This window comes from Drosophila santomea, chromosome 2L (genome assembly GCF_016746245.2).
Source record: "Drosophila santomea strain STO CAGO 1482 chromosome 2L, Prin_Dsan_1.1, whole genome shotgun sequence".
NCBI lineage: Eukaryota > Metazoa > Arthropoda > Insecta > Diptera > Drosophilidae > Drosophila > Drosophila santomea.
In genome coordinates this window covers 16226704-16244428 of record NC_053016.2, presented here as the reverse complement: position 1 = coordinate 16244428, position 17725 = coordinate 16226704, and the positions used below count along the sequence as shown (strand labels likewise).

General features: G+C 42.8%; 3 protein-coding genes and 1 long non-coding RNA gene across 13 annotated transcripts; 2 read left to right on the top strand and 2 right to left on the bottom strand.

Moving 5' to 3' along the window:
* Positions 1–5752: 5752 nt before the first annotated feature.
* Positions 5753–14236, top strand: LOC120454278 (aldehyde dehydrogenase, dimeric NADP-preferring). Of its 10 annotated transcripts, none has more exons than XM_039639569.2 (13): positions 5753–5844; positions 5905–5940; positions 7404–7513; positions 7876–7934; positions 10306–10486; positions 10555–10776; positions 11059–11222; positions 11285–11515; positions 11577–11774; positions 11899–12014; positions 13280–13415; positions 13478–13637; positions 13792–13912. In XM_039639569.2, exons 1-13 carry the CDS (start codon positions 5790–5792, stop codon positions 13810–13812), a joined length of 1689 nt encoding a protein of 562 aa, XP_039495503.1. In that variant the 5' UTR covers positions 5753–5789; the 3' UTR covers positions 13813–13912. The 10 variants fall into 10 exon arrangements, with proteins under 10 accessions (XP_039495503.1, XP_039495426.1, XP_039495675.1 ...); XM_039639492.2 differs by lacking the exon at positions 11899–12014 and adding an exon at positions 12583–12698 and having other exon boundaries at positions 5754–5844; XM_039639741.2 differs by having other exon boundaries at positions 5756–5844; positions 13478–13628.
* Positions 7251–7869, bottom strand: LOC120454890. Its single transcript, XR_005616690.1, has 2 exons — positions 7626–7869; positions 7251–7537 (listed from the first exon to the last, which is right to left on the bottom strand). It is a non-coding gene; the product is annotated as an uncharacterized LOC120454890 (long non-coding RNA).
* Positions 14237–14348: 112 nt separating the features above from the next.
* On the top strand, positions 14349–16219 carry LOC120454858 (NSFL1 cofactor p47). The gene is made up of 5 exons (XM_039640441.2): positions 14349–14541; positions 14635–14849; positions 14911–15339; positions 15519–15863; positions 15928–16219. The coding sequence occupies exons 1-5, from the start codon at positions 14440–14442 to the stop codon at positions 16058–16060; spliced, it is 1224 nt and encodes a 407-aa protein (XP_039496375.1). The 5' UTR covers positions 14349–14439; the 3' UTR covers positions 16061–16219.
* A 63-nt stretch (positions 16220–16282) lies between these two features.
* Positions 16283–17693, bottom strand: LOC120454809. Its single transcript, XM_039640305.2, has one exon. It carries the CDS (start codon positions 17596–17598, stop codon positions 16285–16287), a length of 1314 nt encoding a protein of 437 aa, XP_039496239.1. The 5' UTR covers positions 17599–17693; the 3' UTR covers positions 16283–16284.
* Positions 17694–17725: the final 32 nt, after the last annotated feature.

Below are 17725 nucleotides of genomic sequence, written 5' to 3'. Positions count from 1 at the left end.
ACTAAAGAACTAATACTTATATCATTACAAATGAGCGCCGTTTTCTAAAAGCCACAGTTTAGAAATTGTGTAAAAAATAAAAAAGTGAAAAAAACAAACAAAAAAACATTAACTACAAGCGAAAACAAATAGGGAGGACAATTATTGAGATTTAAGCGAATACCGAATGCCATAATTCAAAATATAAAGCATTTAAATGTAACGTATATATCTATAGAATAATGAGTATGTTAGGCACAACCAATTACTACAAGTCATGAGGATACTGAACAATTTGCCAAAGGCTAAGAATCAAAATGAGAAATGAGAAACAAACCAATAACTTACATAACTACTACACTCAAATACACACATTCATACAGATAGTTAAATAACTTTTACAAAATACATACCAAAAATACTTAATTAAATGCAAGCAGGTATTTTTTCAAATAAACCGAATATTCCAAAAACACGTTGCCCATTTACACCTACGAATAATTGTAATGCAAACAAAATGCTCATATACACGTAGCAACTAATGTAACTAAAAGAACACTAAACGAATCCAAAACTTAAATCAGGTATTCAAATTTTTTTCGTATTACTTAGTCTAAAATAAAGCGAGTCGGCGAACAACCTTATGACTAATAATCATCCTGAGATGATTTCAAAGATTTTCAAAGATATAGTAAAGAGCGAGCATTGTAATTTGCAAAACCCACATAACTATTTACTAAGCAACGTTTTATAACAAAACATAACAAATCGATTGACGATGCTAAAGCAAACGGAATGAACTCTTATCAAAATACAATTTTGAGTAATACTTTTATCGACAAATGCAAAAGAAATTCTCGGCCAGCACAGAGAAACGATTTCACTAGCTACTAAAAAGATCTTTAAAATTAGGTACTATGCATACATACATATATATTTTGGCGCGATCATTTAGTCATTAAGTTTCTAAGAAAACACCCACGATTGTAACTAAATTTAATGGCATTTCTTATTTGAAAATTATGTGCATAAACATACGCATACGCAAACGCATACGCATACATACATACATACATACACACATACATACACGTACTAACATGTGTAATAATTATGGAGCAATTGAGTACAAAACGAGTACAAATTTAAATTATAAGCCAGATCAGACGACACGGACACACACACAGCTTAAGTTACATCATACAAGGTAGACCGAGCGGAGGAGCGCAGCAATTGAAATATTGGTAGGCCAGCTACTGGTTTCGCATAGCAAGTACTGCATGTATTCATATATTCATATTCTAGCGAAGGATTCATCGAAATAGCCAGCATACTAATCACACTTACAAGCATAGTCGCATACATACATAGTTACTTAAAATAGGCTAGCCTAACCCCGCATACTATACATGGTACGTACATATACCTAGGGCAAACGACTACCAAATTACCAAATTATAAAATTACCAAGATCCCCTTCCCCCGCCCTCTAAATCTTCAAGTATGATTTGCTCTCGATAGATGGGCGAGATCGCGTTTGGCACACCCATTTTCACCCACTCAGCATTCTGCATTCTGCATTCAGCATCAGCGTACATAGACATATTCATATGTAGGGGCGTGCGGGTACTAGGTACACCCACAAGTAAGCATATATAATAAGTCAAAATACGGCGATAAATCGAAGTGTAAGGAGAGATCTACCAAATCAAGCGACAGATTCAATAACGAGTTGCAGTTTAAAATTGTAATTGTCTAGTAGTGGAAAGCGAGGAAAAGGGAAACAAGCGCGGACCACGGGCTCCACTCCACCTGGTGCTGCGTGGTCCGCCACTTTTCTATATACATGCATACACATACATATTTATATACCCAAATATATATATACAAGCATACATAGGTGTGGACTTGACGAGACAAGAGTAAGAGTATATTTTATACGATAAACAAATTTTATAACATATTTAATAATAAATTATACACTAATAATTGTGGAAACTGCTGCCTTTTCTCTATCTCTCTATCTGTTGGAACTTGAGAACTTGAGTTCCACAGCGAACGCCTAAAGATAGGCTACTGTATCTTTCGGGTGAAGCTCGAAGAACTCTGAGCATAGATACAGATTGCTCACAAGTGCGATCGTTTAACTATCTAATAGTTGTATGGGAATACGTGTGGATTGATTGACAACTTTGGCATGTAATCACTATATTCCTTTTATATTTTGTAGAGTCAATTTAATGTTTAGTTGGGGCACCAAATTTAATTGAAATATGATGTGGTTTATATAAATATTAACTTGATGAATCCGAGTTCGTTTCTAGAATGATTAATTTTGAACAAGAAATCTTAGTTATACAAAGCGAAAATCTGCGTTGTTTGCTGATGCAAAAAGAAGGCGGTATATTGGATGCACTTATGTATCTTTCAGATGCCAGCATCTTTAACTGTCTGGTTTAATGGGTGATGCCGTCACGTACACCCGGAACCTGGGTCAAGGCCGCACTTCCATCTCCATAGAGGCACATACGACGCAAATGGGTTTTGGGTATTGTCGAAAAAGTGCCGAGAGACCATTAGAATGACAAAAGGAATCGCTAAGTACTCTGGACATAATAAGACTTTGCAAAGCAGCGGCGAAGCCAACTGAAAAATGTGGAATACTCGTATTATTTGGAATCGCATCTATTGCGTGACTACAATTGCGGTAGCTTTTTGTGCAAACAGCACCATTCGAAATCACTTTTACAATCGTTTGCTGGCTGTAAAGTTGGGCAAAATGAGCCAAAGTCCACATCCATTACCAGCTAATTTCAGTGGCGAGAACTGGTAATTACCACAATAGAATCCAGACTGATACGCCGCCGATTACGCCAATTGACAGGTTTACTGGACTACGAGTATACGCGCCCCACGCGATCTGTTTAATGGGTCTTAACTCTCGATCTCCAGCAGACGCCGACTGGCACTGAGGGTTCGTCCGGATTTCATGGTCAGGGTGCGAAGCTGTCCGATGTGATTCGATGCAAGTAAATACTATACCTTTCAATAACCGGTTATTTATTTGCGAACACTTCACTTGCTGGCTTCTGGCCCAAACAGCTGCTCAAAATAACAAACACCTGAAAAGCAAACAGTTTATTGTTTACCGGACGATCTTTAGCCCGGCGTACCCTATTCCTAATTGGCTAAGGCGTCGGACACAGGCTATACTCTCTTAAAAGAACAGACAGGCAGGTCTGTGACCAAATCTTAACTAAAAAGTACGTGCATTTCAATCACCATTCATGGTCAGTAGTTATATCTTCTGATGGCACATGTATCCTTTTATTTTCGTCTTAATATCATTTAAAAAATCTTTGCTTACATTTTAACTTTTATTTTAAAAAAACCCCCATCCAGACCAGTTGACAAGCCCAATAAGTTGCCATGAGCTACTACTACTGGTATCAAAAATGTGCACTTAATTTGAGGAAAACAGATTTTTGCAGGCCCAGTTTTTAAATTGGCTGTTGGTGGTTCCAGTTTTTCCAATTTGAGCCACTCTTTTGCAATGTGACAAATATCTTAGAAGTCGGGTTCGATCTACAGAAGCCGGACTGTATCGCCATACGGATTAGTAGAGAGGTGGCTGGCATCCATCACCATTATCTGGTGACTTTGGGCCGGGAATGCGTGTGCATCTGCGACCTGTGATTAGTGCCGAAGACCCCCATTAAGAAATTCAAATCAAAATTCGAGATTCGAGATTCGAGAAACAGTGTGTGTAATCAAGACCGCAAAGAAAACTGAAACTGGAAAAGCGGCGACGACTAGGGTACGGGCCAACTTGGAGCGGTTAGCAGGGCTTAGACGTGTTTCGAGCGCGCTGGCGTCTGGTGAATCCGAGAGTCCACCTGAATCCAAATCCGAGTGACCGGTGCGTGTTCAATACGCTTTTGAATTCCGAGCTGTTTGCTAGCTTCTTTTTTCGAGCGGCGGGCTACGCATACAAATTAGACCAGCACAGAGTGTCCATGTGTAATTAAAGCAACCCGAATCGCTGTAAGCCGCCCCACCCGAAGTGTGGTCGAGTGCATCGGTCCGGCTTTCCGCCTCCAGATACCCAACCGCGGAGGTGGTCAACAGCCAGTGGCCACTTCGCAGTGCCCCGCCGCTGAAATCAGTTGGCTTTCGGGCGTTATCGCGTAAAGATTTGCTTTGATTCAAACCAAAGTAACGGATAGTGGTTATTTAATCTACACATGCGATTAGCCAACCCGCGTTGACAATTAGCCGGCCCAGATGCTGGAATGAAAGTGAAACTGGGTCTGAAAACCCAAACCCAAACTGAACCGAAGCCAGTTACATGATAACTGCCATGTGAATATGTTGTCATACAGAAACGTGATCCTCTGTGCTAATCAATTCAATTCATATTGAATCATCGAGTGTGTTGGCCAACAGCCATATTTGCATGGATGAACTTGAAACTGATTACTTGATTACTTATTATGGAGTGCTGGTGCATTTGGGTGCAAACTGGACTTTAGCTCAATCAAAGCGCATTATCTACTATTAGTCGATACATAAAAAAATAAAATCGTTTTTGATGATTGATATGAGAAGCATTAAAATCTCTATATGCAACTAATTAAAGCTTGAATTATATAAAACATAAAGCAAATACAGAAATAAGTGTTAATAAACAGTAACACTTTTATTTTTAATGAGGAGATTGCGTCAACTGTCACGACTAGAAGATATCCTTTTTTTGTGGTTCCTAAGAATTTTTTAAAAATTTAATCCGTATAAAGTTGGAAATTCAGTAATAATTTTGACTTAATGAAATCTATATTCTACCAAGAATAAATGATTTAATTGAAAAGATAATATTTTAATTTCTTTAATACGTATTTTTGGAAACTAATGTTCGTTTGATAGTGAATAGTTGGACCAAAAACAATACGGTAACCAAAAAAAAAGAGAGAACGGTATAGTAGAGTTCCCCGACTAACAGATACCCGTTACCGAGCTGGTGGAAAGTGTGAACGAGAAATTTTAAGATTTCTGAGATATCGATAGAAAATGAAAAGCAATAATGAAATGAAAACAAAAACGCAAATTGGTTTGTGGGCGTTTCAGTTTTTGTTGCCTATCTATATAAATTTACAAGACTAATAAAATTAAAAAATATTGAAACATTTTCCAAATGTGCGTTAAAGTGGGCGTAGCAACATTTGGAAACAAGCTTGCTTTGGAACCTAGCTTTTATAGTTCCTTAGATTGAGGCGTTCAAACGGACAGACGAATTTGGCCAGAACGACTCGGCTATTGATCCTTACAAGAATATATATATGTATATATACTTTATATGGTCCCTTTACCTGTTACTTTTCAACAAATCTAGTACACCCTTTTACTCTACGAGTAACGGGTATAATTACCACCAAAAATAAATACTTTAATATGGGTACTGGAAATATTGAACTACTATTGTAATAATTAATTTTAAGGCTAAAATGTTTCAATATTTTTGCACCTAAACCAAGTTACTTGTGGAAGTCAATGTGATATTTGTGAACAATTTCGCCAGTTGGTTATTTAATTGTTTTTCCCACGAGGACAACTTGACAAGTTGACATTGATTTATAAAGCCTTTTACCAATTTGGTTTGTTTATATATGTAAGTTTGAATAGCGAAACCCCTAGTTTGAAGAGTGGCCACTATCCAGTTTAAATTTGCCACCTACTTTTCATGGGAATCGTAGCAGATTTCGAGACATAAAACGTGAAAATTTGAAAGCAAAAACATCACAAAACGCACGATAATGTTTGACAATGCGATTAAACCTCATCCGGAGGTCAATGGAGTTCCATTAAACGGTAAGCTAATAAAAGTCTAATTTTTTGACAAGCTCGATTTTATAGTTTCCGTTAAAACAGGAGCAGATCGGCCGATAACAACCGTCATTAATATAGGTAAGTCGAAGTGATACTTTGCATACAATTTCTATGAAATGGAAGCAGCAGTTTTTCTAAAACAGTTTAAAACTGGTACAGGAATTATTCGGTTTTTGAAGAAAACCATAGTCAACACGAGGTTAGAAAAAAATGTATTATCGCGAAATCCAATAATCCTAATAGGCGTGAGAACTTTTCTAGGACTGGATGTAACATAATTTTATAGCTAATAGAAACAAATCGTGCGACGCATTTAGTCCACATCATGATGACTCTTTCTTATATTGTTTAACCGCAATCATTGTTATAAGCCAATAGTTTAATCGGAGTCACCGTTACTAAGCACTATCATCGGAAAAGAAAGAAGTGCGATATATAAACAAATGTATTCCGTTCAAAGTCGGGAAAGTACTAGTCGAACTAATAATGTTAGCATTGATAATAGCAGATTAGGCTGGAGTTTCGCTCAGAATGCTCTGAACTTGTGCTAACCGAGTCCAAAACATACTGATTCGTTATCGGAGCGACACGCTTGACTTTCCCCCCAGTCGAAATCCAGTGTCCGTATCAGTTTGTATATAGCGTATGTACATTCTGAACGAAATACACATGCATTCAGGTCTGATAATGAATGCCAGCGCCCCTAGTCGAGTATATGTTCAGTTCGTGGAGTAATAACACACTCAGTGTCGGCCGGCATTTGCGTTGAAAAGGTGTGTTCTGTTCTCGGAGAGATTAATTTTATTTTGCGAATTTAAAAAGTGTTTTCGGTAAGCCAGCTAATTTCTGGGCAAAGACTGGATTTGCTGGTTTATGGGGCAATTAAGTTGCGCTATTAAATGAACAACCAGTTGCTTTCGTCAATTGGTTTTTTAGCGATCGGAAGGAGTCATAGTCTTGTTTGAAAAACTGTTACGTGTTTGCATAGTTTAAATTTCCCTGTATGGAAAGTTACAGGCCGAACGACATTAGCCAGCACTGGATTAGCCGCGACATGAACCAAGATTATCTTACCAATTTGAACGCTTACCAAATAATACGAAAACCAAAATCTTTCAGCAAATAGGTTGTGACTGCTTAGCTATGACCATGAAGCCCTTAAACCTGTTTTATCATCGCGAAATTTAAGGCTTTAGCTTTTCTTTTCTTAAGCACCCTTTGGCACTTTTTAGCATCAAAGTCAAACCAAGGCGCGGTCACACTGGCAGTGAGCAGTGAATTTCGCATCCAGATCCGATCCAAAATCTCGAAATATACAAGTCTTGTTGTCGCGGTGAACGGTTGGCGAAGCGCGTGAACTTCATGCGTCTGACTCTTGTTTCTGCCAGTTGACGTTACCGAAAAGTACATATAATTTTAACAACAAACAGAAGACGGACGAGAAATAACGGTATATGAGAACAAAAGTGAAAGAGTGTCAGTGTTGTTTACATTTCTCTTGCCTCCCGCTCACGCCCCGTTCCCTTTCTCCTGAAACGCAGAACCAGAACCAGAAATCGAAAGTCCAATTGGGATCTTCACATCACAACCGGAAAGGCAACAACAACCCGAACTCCAATCCGAATCCGACAGAATGGCCAATTTCGACGATGTGAGTGTTCAATTAGGCAATTTACTGCAGGCGAGAGAAAAAAAGATGTGTAACGATTATTAACTTTAACTGACACATACACATATGTATGTTATTAAATGTATGAACGTACACAGATGAGCTCCGTGCACGTAACGAACATTAAGCGCCTTTTTTTAGTTTGATTTGATTTTTATTTGAATTTTTGTTTCGCCGCTTCGTCGTTATCCTCCCGTCTGTATGCGTGTTGCATGTTGCTATTGCGTATGTGAAATCCCAACTGCCTCCTACGAACAACTACAAACACTACAACCACTGTAACTCCGTTGGACGGACTGGAAACTCCAATTGCGATGGCCAACGACAACAACAACCACAATCAGACATTGCAACGCGCCCGCCTCGCCTTTTCCAGTGGAAAGACCAGGAACGTCAACTTTCGGTGAGTCTACTTATATTTCGGTAGTTATTCGGTTTTTCGTCAGTTAATTTTCGCAAAGGCTCCTCGGCTTCGGCTTGGGCAACTTGGGCAACGGATTGCGTTGAAAGTGCCGCTTTGGTGGAGATTTTGTTATGTGTTTCACTAGTTACAGTAGCCGTTGGTTCGGAGAATCTGGAAAGTGTAAGCGGGCTAACTTCCAACTGGAAGTTACAGCTGGAATAAAGAGCGCCTTGGAAGTTATTTAAAAACTTTAGTTGTCATCATAATATCTTCATTTATTCGACTTTTGTTTTGAATATCATTGATTTGTGATTTTAATTTATTTATCCATTTAACTAGATGCGTAGTTTTGTTTAATTGGACATTTATTTGATTTCATTTCCATCTCTGGTTCTCTGCTTCGATATGAATTTGGATTGCTTTTACCGCATCATTTGAATTGAATTTAAACTTGAAGGGTATATTTTTATACTTTTTAGCCACAATACACAATTGGCAACCTTTTTAAATATTTGTATATATGTATATTTTTACATACGGTTAGGAGGTAGGATGTCTTAAACTTAAAATTACAGATAAAACATTGCTCATATGCGAAGTGATTTCCCAATCCGCTGGCCACTGTACCTTTGCTTACTTTTATGACTGGGAGCCATTACAATGCCATTGCGGCAGGGCAGTCACCGAACTACATCTGTACATACAATCTCGGCTCAGGGGCATAATCATTTTTCATGGTTATTATTCCATTTGGGCCAACGAAATGCGGAGATCTTAATCCGATCCCACCGACTTTCACACGCAATGGAATGGAAGCTTTGGCCTTTGAGCCACACGCCCTCGAGCTTTTCACGCCGCCGTGATAAGAACTACAGATAGCAGAGCACAGATGCTAAAGTCTAGTTGTATTCCGTTTCGATATGCATTAATGAGCCCGCGGCGGAACTTTGACTCCGCCAAGTGCTTGTACTTTGAATGCAATCAGACGGCGGCGGCGGACGGAATTGTAACATGTAACCGGAATAATTGCCATTTTCACGTCCCAACCAACCAGCAGTCATCCGCCAATGTCCACAAACTCAAACTCAAACTCAAACAGCAGACTCATACTCGTTTATGGCTATGTTAATGTACAAAAGAGGCCGAGGGAAATAGGAACAGAAACCGACTGAAAACAGGCGATATACCCGCCGAGATCGCGGTTTCTTGAGTGCGAAGTGTGAAACGGAAGTGCGGAAGAATCTCAGCCCAAGGCTGCTGGCTGCTAACTGCTAACTGCTATTGGTTTGGTTCCATGATCTTTCAAATAGATCCGGACAAACGAACACGTTCTATCGCTGTCTTCGCCTCCGGCGACTTGTGCTCTCTGCTTATATTTAAATACATTTTATACGTGCAAACACAGTTAAGCCTCCATACCCCGAACCAGCGAAAATTAATAAATCATTTCAAGTTTATAAGAAAGTTATTAAATGAGAGGATCCACTCAAAGCGTCAATTCTCGACACAATTTCCATAAGCTATTACTAAACCCATTTAGAAACCCATTTATACAACGTAATAATTGTAGAACGGGAATGCTAGTCCATACTTACTTGTTTTTAAAAGTCCATTGACTCTGCTAAATCAGCGCGATAAAAAGGAAAGTAATGAAATAAAAGCACTTTTTATTCCAAGATCCCTGTGGTCAAGCTTTATACTATAAATTAGTGTAGTCAGGCGTTCAAAAGGTTAATTTCCGTCGTGAGGTATGGATGGTTTTATGTCTCGCAGATTTAGGTCATAGGCAAGCTGCCCTGTAGTTGGAAATCGAGACACTATATTGAACCCCGCCCGGCTAATTGCTTTATTTATATTCACGGCGATCGGCAATCGGCGATCGTCTGTCCGCTTATGGCATTATTTTATTGCTTGTCATGAGCAAATAAAATAATTCAATTGAATTGCAAGTGCACCCCGGGGGGCTGTTCACCTGTAGCTGCGGATCACCTTGACTCGCTCGATCACCTCCTCCTCCTCCAGCTGGCATGGCATAGCATAGGATCAGTGGTTGAGGTTAAAGTAGAGCACCGCAGCGGGCAGTCAAGCCGGTTTGCACGGTTCTAATCCCCCGGAGATAGAGATGCAAGATAGAGTTGGAGCTGGAGCTGAGTCATGGCAGTTGGAGCATCAGAATCGTAGAGCGTCTTATAACCGGCCGTATAGCTAGCATTGACCTTCCCCAAGCGCCTCTCGTGCATTGTGATTAGTATTGATTTTGTTTTGGTCTTTGTTTCGCGCTCCTACCGCGGAACTTGTCCCATCATCATCATCATCATTTGTTCATTAATTAATTCTCATTTTTCGGACTTTGTTTTCCGCTCTTTTTCAGACGCAAGCAGCTGGAGAATCTGCTGCGTTGCTATGAGGAGCACGAGAACGAGATCATCAGCGCCTTGGAGGCGGATCTGCGGCGTCCCAAGCAGGAGAGTCTCATCGTGGAGACCGAGTTTATGAAGAACGACATCAAGCACATCCTATTCCACCTCGACGAGTGGGTGCAGTCGGAAAAGGTGAGCCACTGCCCATACATTTCTATGCAATATCTCTTAAATGCTTGACTTTTTGGCATCCTTGCTAGCCCTCCAAGTCGTTTGTGAACCTAATGGACGACGTGCAGATCTACAATGACCCCTTCGGAGTTGTCCTTGTGATCGGCGCCTGGAATTACCCACTGCAGCTGCTGCTGGTGCCCGTGGCTTCCGCCATCGCCGCCGGAAACTGTGTGGTGATCAAGCCCAGCGAGATTGCTGCTAACTGCGCCAAGTTCATTGCCGATGTCATTCCAAAATATTTGGATAATGTGAGTCTTCCTTCTGAATCATCTGATGAAATCAGCTGAGCTTCAAGCACCGCATCGTTTCGACATAAACTGGGGTCGCACATTAACCTGTTTCCGCAAAATTCTAAAATATTCGCTCGCTTTAAGTTGAGAATTTGTTGAAACCCTAGATGTGACCAAAATGAATGGAACAGAAATATTTTGGGTCGGGGGGTTTTTAAATTGGTTTTAAACGATCACAAGATGTTTAATGTTAGCTATATAGTATAAAGTATATATATTCTTGATCATTTCCTCCTCCAGGATTGCTATCCAGTTGTCTGCGGTGGCCCCAGCGAAACCGCGGAGCTGCTTAACCAGCGTTTCGACTACATCTTCTACACGGGCTCCACGCGCGTAGGCAAGATCATCCACGCTGCGGCCAACAAGCACTTGACCCCCACCACCTTGGAGCTGGGTGGCAAAAGGTGAGCTCGCTTTGGTTCCCACTAATCGGAGCTAACTAACTGGCCGGATGTTTTGCTTTCAGCCCCTGCTACATTGACAAATCGGTGGAGCTGCGCACTGCGGTCAAGCGCATCCTGTGGGGCAAGCTGATTAACTGTGGACAGACTTGCATCGCTCCGGACTACATCCTCTGCTCCAAGGAGGTGCAGGAGAAGTTCATCGCGGAGGCCAAGGACGTGCTGAAGGAGTGGTACGGCGAAAATATCCAAAGCAGTCCCGATCTTAGCCGCGTGATCAACGCCAACAACTTCCAGTGGGTGTCTTGCATCATTCAACAGTGAAATGTTGGTGTAAATGGCGTTTTCTATTTTTAGGCGCCTTCTTGGCCTGATGAAGTCTGGCCGCGTGGCCGTTGGTGGTAACTACGATGCCAGCGAGCGTTACATCGACCCCACCATCTTGGTGGACGTGAAGGAGAGCGACCCCATCATGGAGGAGGAGATCTTCGGTCCTATCTTGCCCATCTTCAACGTGGAGAGTGCCTACGACGCCATCAAGTTCATCAATGCCAGGTATGCCAGTTTGTGGCCCAAGCGAAGCTCTTTGTCGTTGCCCCCATACCATTTACTCACCATTTACACACGAAAACAACCTGAAACAACCTACAATGTCCGATTCGCAATGTTTTTCTCTTAGAGAGAGTCCACTTGTCCTGTATATTTTCACATCGGAAACAGAGGTTCAGAATCTGTTCATAAACGGCACCCAGTCGGGCGGACTGTGCGTGAACGACACGATAATGCATTATGCCGGTAAGAGAGTCACCCAGTCAACCCTAAAGTCGCTCCAATCGAGATGCTAATGGATGTGGATTATGATAAAAAATGCGGCCACTCGGCGTGTAGTCTCTGTTGCTTGCTTCTCTACTCCTCTACTCCTCTACTCCCCTACGGTTTGGTTTTGGTTTCTCCCAATCTCCCGTTCTCTAATTGCCCCGGCTGAACCTGTTTCTGATAGCTTGCTAAGTGCTCTGCACACCCGTAATTTATAAAGCCTTGTTTGGTGACGGTGATTCTAATTATTCCTGTACAGCTGCATATGGTAGATGATCTAAGATCTCCAGTCTAGTGGATTTAAGTAGCTACACCTCCCACACTAGTCATTGCTCATGCATTTGTATATGTATATGTCATTGATGTTTGCAGATCTGTTTGCGTATCTTTTGGTTGAAGCTGTATCTTAGAAGTTCGAAATTGTATCGCACAGATCTGCAAATGCTCCTATATGTCTTTGTTCTTTTGAAGCCCTCAACGATGGCCGAGGAACTTCAGCTATGTCGTACTTAATCTATTATCCGTTCTCCCCCCTCCCCGTAACTAGAGAAAAGCCACTTGTAATTTACGTGTTCTCCAACTCGAATAAGCTAGTTAAGGAGTTCAGGAGCAACACCACTAGCGGCGGATTCTGCAGCAACGAAACCATAATGCACTGTGGAGGTATTTCGCTATTGTAATGTATATATTTAGATTTAGTCAGACATCGCAATAATTCCTTTGTAACGCACCCACCCGAATTCGAAGTTAAACCCTATTTACACGAATCTTAAGTAGCAGCCTTAGTGCACTTTAGCAATCCGATTTGAAATGCAAATTCCAGGGATTCTAGGCACTTGACCACAGCGAGAATCCGGATAAACACAGCTGAATACGTAAAACCAAAGCTTTCGAGCGCTCAATTACTTATACGTTGTTTTAAATTTTAATTTGTCGGACTATTGGAATTCACATGTACATGCATATGTATTATTGGCTTTGAAAATATTTGTTTACCACTTAAAAGCTTGGTAAAATGAATACCCTCTTAATATTAATTTTATTTTAACATTGCTGGTGATAGCTGTAGAAAATAATACAGGGTGTTGTTTAGCCTTAAGTTAATATTGCTTTTACAATCAAACGGGTTGGCTTGTTATTTGCAAAAGTGAATGATCTTGTGCTAACTCATTAACCATATTTTGCAAATAACAAAATATTCTCGGTGGTTGGCGAGTTTAATTTATTATTCCCCTGTTTCGCAGTTGATGTGCTGCCTTTCGGAGGCGTTGGCATGAGTGGCATGGGCAGCTATCACGGAAAATACGGCTTCGAGACCTTCACACACAAAAAGTCTTGCCTGGGCAAGGATTTATCCGCGTTTGGCGAGAAGTTGGCATCGTAAGTAATCCGGGGTTGTTACTCAAAGAATTTGAGTAATTTATGCTTGTATCCTCCTGCAGAGCTCGCTACCCACCGTACTCGGACCGCAAGGGATCGCTGCTCTCCTTCCTGCTGCGCAAGCGCCGTCCGCTGCCCAACCTGCATCTGAGCCACGTGCTGGCCATCGGACTGGGAGTCGGATTGACGGTGCTGGCCAACTACTACCTACAGGTAAGGAAGGTATAGCAAGCCGGCTGCTCTCACTCCGTTGTGCCCAATAAAATACGAATTTCTTCCATGCATCCACGACATTGGGAAACACACGACACACAACATCACTCTCCACGCATCACTCCTAAAATACACATTACCCGCCGTTTGTCGACAATTGCAGGGCAAGTTGCTGTCGAAGTAAAAACTATGAGGGAAGACGAAGCTTTGTGAGCCTGCGCCTGAGGAACCCAACCAATTATTATTGAAATTGTGTGCAATAAATGTTTAGGCGTAGCACAAGATGCTTGGGCATGCACTTACTAACTTCATTGCACATTCAGACAACTCACCTAACTGAAACAGGGTCATCTGGTGTTATAATGGGAGCATTTTGTATAAAATTAAATTATATTGTAAAGACGTTGACATACGCCTGCAATTTTGTACTTTCAGAAAAGCTCAACTGATTAAGGGGCCAGCAACTTTTTTCTTTTTATACGCATATCGGTGGGTGATGTGAAGCTTTGGATACTTCGTTATACATATAGTTATTGTTATTTAGTTGCTATTTAATAAAAATGTGAATGCTGTAATGTAATGTACGACAAATAAACAGTCAAAAATGAGCACTTGATTTTTGAATTTGAATTGTGAGAAATGGTGTGACCAGCGCTGACAGAAAATGCTTGTTTACCAACACTGTTGCCAGCTTTAAACATTTTCGACGTGGGTACACACTGCCAAGCACAGCTAACGTCTCGTGGTCACACTGGTGTGCGATTTTTTGTCAATCATTTGCTGCTGAAAATATATTAAAAACACGGGTAAAATGGCCGCGCGCGGCGATTTGATTGCACAATTCATAGAGATCACCGGAACCGATGAGAATGTGGCCAGGTTCTACCTGTCCAGCTGCGACTGGGACATCGAGGTGAGCTTTCGCCCAACCGGCGTCAACAATGATGCAGCAAATGCAAAAAGTACTAATGCATCCAAAAATTGTGTGAAAATTTTGCGACTCCAGCATGCCCTGGGCAACTACTGGAGCACCCAGGCGGACTTGCCAGTTCCGGTGCCGTCGGTCGGCCACGCAGACAACCCAAAACCAAAGCCGACTTCGAGCAGTGGAGCAAGTGCATCGGCATCTGCTGCTGGGGCCACCAAAAATGCGGCCGCAGCCTCCGCTTCTTCGTCAGCTTCGGTGGACATTGCACCGGCTGCGTCCAAGGCCAAGCCAAAGTGAGCGATAAAAGCTGCAAAGTTCACAAGTTCCACAATTAACTTCCAATTTCCTATCCAGATTCGCCACCCTTAGCGACATGTCGAAAGAGTCATCTAGCGACGATGACCAGCAGGCCTTCTATGCCGGCGGCTCGGATCGCTCTGGTCAACAAGTCCTGGGCCCGCCCAAGCGCAAGAACTTCCGGGAGCAGCTCACCGACATGATGCGTTCTGCGCAGGAGCAAAACATCGCAGAGGTGGGACCCTCCACCAGCAGCGGCAGTGCCAGCGGAGGATCTGGTGGAGCCGTCTGGGGGCAGGGCATGAGGCTGGGCATGACCGATAATGATCATACGGCTGTGGGCACCAATAAACCAGCTCCGACCAGCGAAAGCAAGCCGGTGGTGGTGCTAAAGCTCTGGAGCCAGGGCTTCTCCATCGATGGCGGTGAGTTGCGTCACTATGACGATCCGCAGAACAAGGAATTCCTAGAGACTGTCATGCGCGGGTAAGTGGCACTCATTCCTATTGTTAATATGGTAACGAAGAGCAGGGAATGCACATATCCCAAAACAAGTTAATTTTAATTGTTCTTTGCATTCAAGTATTTTTATGATATTAATGCTTATTAATAAGCTTTATAAAGCTATGTACTCAAACCCAATAATAAAATGTACTCTATTCCAGAGAAATTCCGCAAGAGCTACTGGAAATGGGCCGCATGGTCAATGTGGATGTAGAGGACCACCGACACGAGGACTTTAAACGCCATCCAGCTCCGCAGACATTCAAGGGATCGGGACAGAAGCTGGGCAGTCCCGTGGCCAACGTGGTGACGGAAGCACCAACAGTTCCAGTGGCATTGTCGCCCTGCGAGGCAGCCAACCAAGAGGCCAGTGCTCGTGATGCCATTAACTTAAATTCCGATGCACCGTCCACTACGCTGCAGATTCGTCTGGCAGACGGTTCGCGTCTAGCTGCGCAGTTTAATCTTTCGCATACCGTCTCCGACATACGTCGCTTTATACAAACGTAAGTCACTTATTTTATTAAAGATCAATTGAAGTGATTAACTTAAGTAATTTTCAATTCTCAGGGCACGCCCTCAGTACTCAACTAGTAATTTTATCCTGGTGTCCTCTTTCCCCACTCGCGAGCTGAGCGACGACAATTCCACCATCGAGAAGGCTGGCCTCAAGAACGCAGCTCTTATGCAGCGCCTCAAGTAACTATAAGTCAAGTACGCGTATATGAGCTCCCAGCGATGGGAGCAACAACCTATGAAATAAAACTGGATTTGGTGAAGTCGAGAAACCTATTCGGGCCGATCCGATGTCTATAATTGTCTACGATATATATAATATACCAAATTCGTTTGCTTACTTGTATTCACTTTATGGCAGTCAAGTAATCTCTCAAAACTACATATAAATCTCAACCCTAACATACGTTGCTAGATGAGTAGCTCCACCTCGTTGCGGAGCACGTTGATGTGGTCCATAAAGTCCTCGCGCACTGCGTTTCGCCAGTCGTGCAGGCCATCGCTGCCAATGTGGTCGCAGTCCACATAGCGGTGCACGAATCCGGTTGATAACGAAAGTTCCACATCGGATGTACTGGCCAAGATCTGCGCCGGCGGCAGCTCCAGGCGATTCAGCAATGTTTTGAACTCAGATCTTCGCTCCGGGTCGTACTGAACGTTGTCGGGCAGAAGTTTCTTCCGGTCATCGAAGCACACTGACATGGTTGCCAGTTCAAAGCGCGTGATTTCAGACGAGAAGTGTCGTAGCTGCTGCTGGAGCGATCCTTTCGGCAGATCCCCAGAGAATTTGCAGTTGGGAAAGAAGAGCTCGTTGGGGCGGAGCAGGAGGGTGAAACAGGCGTGGTTCACATTCCGCAGCAGGCAGTCCGAAAGTAATAATTGATGGATCCTTGAACGTGTGCCGTTGGTCTGCTGGAATGGAAAATTAAACGGCAACCCGTAGAGGTGGATGTTGCTGCGCTCCAACAGATGAATCACTTCCTCAGGCAGTTCGTCGTAGTTGTAGACCAAAAAATGCTGAATTCCCATGGCCTGGTGAAATAGGAAGAATTGCAGCAAAGCACTTTCAGTCCGTGCGAACTTGGAGGTCATGTTGAAGCCAACTAGATCCACGCAAATGGTGGCCGGTAAGCGGGGCGCTACACCTACTGCCTTGGCGTCGGTCTTTTTGCTCGCTGGCTTAAGGTTTCGCAGACGCAGCTTCACTGGACTCCTGGTGGTTGTTATGTCCGTGAAGGAGACACTAACGGGCTGGCCGAAATCTCGGCTCACCTGACAAAAGAAGTGATAACTGGTGAAGTTGGAAGACTTGTCATCCACCAGGCTCTCAATAGAGTCCCTCTGAAAACGAAACTTTCCCTGCACATTGCGTCCGCCTAGAAGGTCTAGGCTGCAACGGAAGTCCACCACTGCTCCCTTTTTGCCGACAACTAGGACGTGTGCTTCTCCGCCGGCCACCAGTTCGTTGCGCATCCAGAAGGCGGAGTAGGCATGAAAGGAGTCCCCGATCACCTGCCACACGGGCAGAGGGCGCCACAGCGCCTGTGCTCCGTACTCCTTGGTGCCGTTCTCCAGGCGCCGGAGAACAGCAGCATCGTTGCGTCCGAAGAAGTTCACGTACTTGATCACGTACTTGAGGCGATTGTTCTCGGTTTTGTACATCAGCAGTATGCCCACGCTAATGCAGGAGATGAGCAGCAGCAACAGCTGCTGGTACTTTCTCATCCTAGTTAGTTTCAACTTCCAAGTAAAACAAAAACAATTAACAATACACTCCCTAAATTGATCCCGCCAGCAACAGCTGATTTTTAGGGCTGCCAGGTGCTCCGATTTTGAAAGAACAGAACGTTTG